The 7371-nt window shown below is 44.1% G+C and overlaps 1 protein-coding gene across 1 annotated transcript in view; it reads right to left on the reverse strand.

The window, feature by feature from the left end:
* The window catches only part of LOC123990413 (LHFPL tetraspan subfamily member 3 protein-like), an 8500-nt gene extending 1409 nt beyond the window's left edge, over window positions 1-7091 (reverse strand). The window contains exon 1 of the mRNA XM_046290967.1: window positions 5361-7091. Within this exon, the coding sequence (XP_046146923.1) occupies window positions 5361-5793 (433 nt within the window). The 5' untranslated portion in view covers window positions 5794-7091. The remainder of the gene's footprint in view (window positions 1-5360) is intronic.
* Window positions 7092-7371: the final 280 nt, after the last annotated feature.

Raw genomic sequence — 7371 nt, forward strand, 5'->3', positions numbered from 1 at the left:
ATGGGGGTGCCACAGGGTTCAATTCTTGGACCGACTCTCTTCTCTGTATACATCAATGAGGTCGCTCTTGCTGCTGGTGAGTCCCTGATCCACCTCTACGCAGACGACACCATTCTGAATACTTCCGGCCCTTCTTTGGACACTGTGTTAACAACCCTCCAGGCAAGCTTCAATGCCACACAACTCTCCTTCCATGGCCTCCAATTGCTCTTAAATACAAGTAAAACTAAATGCATGCTCTTCAACCAATCGCTACCTGCACCTACCCGCCTGTCCAACATCACTACTCTGGACAGCTCTGACTTAGAATACGTGGACAACTACAAATACTTAGGTGTCTGGTTAGACTGTAAACTCTCCTTCCAGACCCATATCAAACATCTCCAATCCAAAGTTAAATCTAGAATTGGCTTCCTATTTCGCAACAAAGCATCCTTCACTCATGCTGCCAAACATACCCTTGTAAAACTGACCATCCTACCAATCCTCGACTTTGGCGATGTCATTTACAAAATAGCCTCAAATACCCTACTCAACAAATTGGATGCAGTCTATCACAGTGCAATCCCATTTGTCACCAAAGCCCCATATACTACCCACCATTGCGACCTGTACGCTCTCGTTGGCTGGCCCTCGCTTCATACTCGTCGCCAAACCCACTGGCTCCATGTCATCTACAAGACCCTGCTAGGTAAAGTCCCCCCTTATCTCAGCTCGCTGGTCACCATAGCATCTCCCACCTGTAGCACACGCTCCAGCAGGTATATCTCTCTAGTCACCCCCAAAACCAATTCTTTCTTTGGCCGCCTCTCCTTCCAGTTCTCTGCTGCCAATGACTGGAACGAACTACAAAAATCTCTGAAACTGGAAACACTTATCTCCCTCACTAGCTTTAAGCACCAACTGTCAGAGCATCTTAAAGATTACTGCACCTGTACATAGCCCACCTATAATTTAGCCCAAACAACTACCTCTTTCCCAACTGTATTTAATTAATTTATTTATTTTGCTCCTTTGCACCCCATTATTTTTATTTCTACTTTGCACTTTCTTCCATTGCAAAACTACCATTCCAGTGTTTTACTTGCTATATTGTATTTACTTTTCCACCATGGCCTTTTTTGCCTTTACCTCCCTTCTCACCTAATTTGCTCACATTGTATATAGACTTGTTTATACTGTATTATTGACTGTATGTTTGTTTTACTCCATTTGTAACTCTGTGTCGTTGTATCTGTCGAACTGCTTTGCTTTATCTTGGCCAGGTCGCAATTGTAAATGAGAACTTGTTCTCAACTTGCCTACCTGGTTAAATAAAGGTGAAATAAAATAAATAAAAAAGAACCGAAAACTGCTGTTCACAAATGCTCTCCATCCAACCTCACTGAGCTCGAGCTGTTTTGCAAGGAGGAATGGGAAAAAATTTCAGTCTCTCGATGTGCAAAACTGATAGAGACATACCCCAAGCGACTTACAGCTGTAATCGCAGCAAAAGGTGGCGCTACAAAATATTAACTTAAGGGGGCTGAATAATTTTGCACAAACAATTTTTCAGTTTTTGATTTGTTAAAAAAGTTTGAAATATCCAATAAATGTCGTTCCACTTCATGATTGTGTAACACTTGTTTTTGATTCTTCACAAAAAATACCGTTTTATATCTTTATGTTTGAAGCCTGAAATGTGGAAAAAGGTCGCAAAGTTCAAGGGGGCTGAATACTTTCGCAAGGCACTGTACCTCTAGTGTCTGAGCCATTGAATTACGACTCTACTTTCGCCAGGCTCGCCCTCCCCTGCCGGTTCGTGGGGAGTTTACCCCCAGCGCCCATGTCTCAGCCGGCTCGCCCAGGTGAGGGGGGAGGTGTACGGTCACGCCCGCTCCCGCTCTTCCCCCCTGGCGCTGGAGGGCACCAGGCTGCCCTGCATTACGCACTCCTGCCACCATTTACACACACCTGCCTTCCCTCGTCACGCGCATCAGAGATGAGTCATTTTCAATGTGCATGTTTCTCACTACAGGAACAACAGCTTATTCCCAATGTTCTGGCTGAAAAACAACAGCCAAAACTACAGAGGGAAGGAGATAAAAATGTACACAATATGACAACATAATTTGTAGAGGAGAAATTATTACTGACCTCAAGCTCTGGTTGCCTCTAAGGGCACTGATGGCTTTGTTAAGCCTTTCACTGTTAATTGGTGCACCAAGTGGAGATCTCCAGGATAAGAGGGAGAGAGCGAGGATAGAGAGGAAAAAGGAGAGAGGGAGCACATAATGTACAGACTGCAAGGAGGAGAGCAGCAGGATCTGATGATAGAGGAAGCGAGGAAGGAGAGAGGGCAGAGACCGAGAGGGATAGAAAGAATGAGGGATAGAAAGAGTGAGAAAGCACAGAGTTCCTAAACCCAGAGGCGCAACATCGCAAGACGTAGGCAGGGATGTTGTTCCTCTATACCAAAAGAGTCTGTCATTTAAACCAGACCCTAGTTACCTAGGGTTGGCTTTTCAATACTTGGTAGAGAACTGAGGCCTTGGAAGGGAGTAGTGGTGAGTGGGACCAAAAAGGAGCACTTATGCGCTCATCGCCTTTTTAGGAAACGCATGGAGTGCACTACACACATGAATGGTAGACATTTTGAGTAGCTATAATAGAATCTCTACCCTACTTCTCCTCCTCTGTCCCCTGGTGGTTTTTACTCTTTCATTAACGCTGCAACCTATTTCCTTGGTTTTGCATGAAGCCTTTTCACAGCTCTTTCCCCAGGTTTTAAACCGAGAGAGAGAAGTGCACCTCTGAGATCCAGAGATAAAGATATATGCTCACTCACACACTTAACTGACACTCTCATACAATGAGTATACCAAACATTAGGAACACCTTCCTAATATTGAGTTGCAGCCCCCTCCCCCCTCCCTTTTGCCAGCAGAACAGCCTAAATTCTACATCTACAAGAACTCTACAAGGTGTTGAAAGTGTTCCACAGAGACGCTGGCCCATGTTGACTCCAATGCCTCCTGTTGGTTTGAAAAGGATGCTTGTTTCCCTCGTCTCTTTCATCTCTCTAACTGCAGCACCACGAGCACAGTGGTGCCCTCATTAAGACTGGCTTATTGCTGCCTTTATTCAGACCAAGATAACGCACTATAGACCTGGACTCCTTCCAAATAATCACCTTCTCATTCGGGTTGCATGTGTGTTTGGGTGTGTGTGTTCAGTGTGTGTGTGGTCAGAGATAGAGAAAGTAGGAACCATTTGATGCAATGCTTATTTACATGTTTAGATTGATGGGAGAGGAAGGAAAGAAGATTCCAAGAATTTGACAAAATGTGTACTAGAAGGTTCTAAAACATTATTTCACATTAGCATTATCTCACATTAGCATAAAAACACTAAGTAAATATACTGTATGTTGATGGTGGTCAATCCCATTTAAGGTTGAGTCCCAAATGTTACCCTAATTCTTATATAGTGTACTACTTTTGACCAGAGCCCAGGAAACCCAGCAGCCATGCAGTTCTTGACTCAAACTGATGCACCTACTACCATACCCTGTTCAAAGGCACTTAAATGTTTTGTCTTGCCCATTTACCCTCTGAATGGCACCCGTACACAATCCATGTCTCAATTGTCTCAAGCCTTAAAAATATTTTTTTAACCTGTCTCCTCCCCTTCATCTACACTAATTGAAGTGGATTTAACAAGTGACATCAATAAGGGATCATAGCTTTCACCTGGATTCACCTGGTCAGTCCATGTCATGGAAAAAACAGGTATACTGAACATTTTGTATACTCAAGTGCATTCTGAACTGCATGCACCTGTGACAATAACATGACTGCAGGTGCAACCCATATAGCTGTCCATTCAGTACCAAAGACAGCTCTAACCAGTCTATTTCTCACTGCAGAACCACCCGCTAACCAACCAAAACTGAACAAAAATATAAACGCAACATGCAATAATTAATGATTTCAACGACTTTACTGAGTTACAGTTCATATAAGGAAATCAGTCAATTTAAATAAATTAATTTAGGCCCTAATCTATGGATTTCATATGACTGGGCAGGGGCACAGCCATGGGTGAGCTTGGGAGGGTATAGGCCCACCCAATTGGGAGCCAGGCCTAGCCAATCAGAATAAGTTTTCCCCACAAAAGGGCTTCATTACAGAGAGAAATACTCCTCAGTTTCATCAGCTGTCTGGTTGACTGGTCTCAGACGATCCTGCAGGTGAAGAAGCCAGATGTTCCTGGGCTGGTGTGGTTACACGTGGTCTGCAGCTGTGAGGCCGGTTGAATGTACTGCCAAATTCTCTAAAACAACATTGTAGGCGGCTTATGGTAGAGACATGGACATTCAATTATCTGGCAACAGCTTGGGTGGACATTTATGCAGTCAGCATGCCAATTGCAGGCTCCCTCAAAACTTGAGACATCTGTGGCATGGTGTTGTGGGACAATACTGCACATTTTAGAGTAGCCTTTTATTGTCCCCAACACAAGGTACACCTATGTAATGATCATGCTGTTTAATCAACTTCTTGATATGCCACTCCTCCGGTGGATGGATTATCTTGGCAAATGATAAATGCTCACTAACAGGGAGGTAAACACATTTGTGCATAAAATTGTAAAGAAATAAGCTTTTGTGCGTATGTCAAAATTCTGGGAACTTTTATATCAGCTCACAAAACATGGGACCGACACTTTACATTTTACGTTTATATTTTTGTTCAGTATACATGGCTGTCCATTCAGCACCATGGTCAGAGTCAACCGACGACAGTACAGCATAACAACCCCTACATACAGGTCCCTTCAGCACCATGGACATCGCCAATCACAATACCTAACCAATCTACATAGCTCTTATTTCAGCACAATGGACAGTACCACATCACATATCTGTTTTCAGCACTCTTTTCAGACAGGATTAAAACGGTATTGCTGTTTGTTCAGCACCACCTGCCTACCACCATACAGTCGGCAGAACCGAATACCCTCCTAATAGGAAACATAATAGATGGATAGACATGGCTATTTTCTAATTGATTGGAATTGTTACAATGTAGGACCAACAATGTATCAGTGCACAGGCAGTCCACATTAGTCTATTTCTTAACATGAAACATGAAATCCTAACACTTGATTAGCTCCATGCATAGGAAGACACTGAAATAATAGCCATTTGTGTTAACTTTTGATCACTTAACCAGGCCAGATAAGCTAACAATACATACTATTCAGTTCATTTGTAGGCATATAGCTAACCTAAAATACTTTACACAAACCTTGCAGGTTTATGACTTCCAAGACATTACTCAAAAAACAAGCTGACCTAGCGGCACTCACTGACTTACCCGAGGCCCCCTGCATCCAGCCACAGATCTTATAGACGGTGGTGGTGGAGAACAGGAAGAAGAGAGTGAAAGAAGCAATACAAGCTATCACCAGCATCATTGACATCCCGACGAAGAACGACGCGGCCTTGAACGCGGTGGAAGGGATCTGAGCGAACTCGGTGAAGGTCCCTGTGCAGTCGAGCTCCCTCTGGATCCCGTCGCCGGTGCAGAAGTGGAAGAGGCCGAAATAGCCGGCCTGTGGGGTGTCCACGCCGTCCCCGATCCAATAGGGCTGGCTGAAGATCACCACATTCAAGATGGCGAACAGGATGGTGAAGATGGCCCACAGGAGTCCGATGGCACGGGAGTTGCGGACATAGTTATGCTGGTATAGTTTAATGTCTTCCGAAGACATCGATGGGAGCATCGACGCAGCCGATCCGGGTATCATTGTAGCACAGTTTGTGCTGTATCCCAGTCCCGGTATTCTTATGAAGTAGGTAAAGCCTATTAAAGTAGGTATATGAGCAAAGGGGGGCACTGACTAATTAATTAGTTGAGCAATGGAGGAGTCAGTAGATATGTTTGCTGAATAAATGCAACCCAAAGTAGCCTATGCACCCATGCAACTGAATGAATCACATCAAAGGCAACATCTGGCAAGCATATTCAACTCATGAGGTCGCACCCCGATGCTGGCGCATAAACTGAATAGCCAAAAGCTAATCTGCAAGCTTGTGCCTTTATTTAGCCTAAACGATAACTCTGAGAATGTGGCGACTCCTGAACTAGCCTATATGAGAAATAATTCCCTCCCACCTTTCTCATAGGCTATGTATTGCCGTCTAACCGTTTGTCAGACATGCTTCTGGCACATGTCACTTGTATGCCTCCGGAATACCTCCTTGAAAACACAGCAAATATCAGATTGTTATTCGGATATTACCCATAACACATTACTCATTTTAATTAAGAGTCAAATCAATATCAAATAATAAAGGCCTTCCAATAGCTAATAGAACAGCAGTTTTTTGCAATAGCCTATGGTTCTTTCCTAAGCAATGATAACGACAGTGACGGTGTCAAACCAGAGCAAACGAAACGCAATGTCTATGATGCCTTCCTTCTTGTATAGCCCAAATCACAATCCTGCGGGATAATTCACAGCATCTCGCGGGCTATAGATAACACAGCCCAGTCCAGGTAGTTGCGACAGAGATTTTTTTCACGAGCTACGGCAGCATCAGCAGCCTCCGTCAATGATGCCGGAAGAAGGATGAGGAGGATGAGAGAAAAGAGAGACACGATACAATACCCACACCAGAGGAAGCCGACAGTGATGCGCGTGTCAGCGCTGACGGTGTTCAGTTCTCTCAATCTATAACAACTCTGTGTTTGTCTATCCCATGAGCTGGTTTAATATAGGCTGTTACATTCTCAACACTATCTTCAAAGATACACATAGCCTACGTGAAAAGCCGTCAAACACACTGACGCATCACAATCCACTCTAGCTCTGGTAGGCTACCCTCTGTAGGCTAGGCTACGGAATAGCATCCGGATGACAATCCCTACTAAATCAATGCAATCAGATGATCCGAGCCGTTCGTTCGTCGAAATGGAGCCTATACAATAATCGCGGAATCGATTTCCTCACGCGGCTCGGTCGGGGGTAAATTGTCCCTCACAGACAGATTCATTTGCACTGGCCCGGTTTGGTTAGTGCACGCGGCGCGCCTCCCCCGGTCTCCTTCCAAAATGGTAGACCGCTGCTGCTGTGTTCTTAACACAGGGGAGGAGGGGAGGGGGGGGCAATATGTCTTGTATACTTAACAAAAATATAAACACAACTTGTAGAGTGTTGTTCCCATGTTTTAAGAGCTGAGATCAAATATATTATTATTTATCTCAAATGTTGTGCACAAATTTGTTTACATCCCTGTTAGTGAGCATGTATCCTTTGCCAAGATAATCCATCCATTTGACAGGTGTGGCATATCAATAAGGTGATTAAACAGTATGATCATTA

The sequence above is a fragment of the Oncorhynchus gorbuscha genome, linkage group LG02 (assembly GCF_021184085.1).
Source record: "Oncorhynchus gorbuscha isolate QuinsamMale2020 ecotype Even-year linkage group LG02, OgorEven_v1.0, whole genome shotgun sequence".
Lineage (NCBI taxonomy): Eukaryota > Metazoa > Chordata > Actinopteri > Salmoniformes > Salmonidae > Oncorhynchus > Oncorhynchus gorbuscha.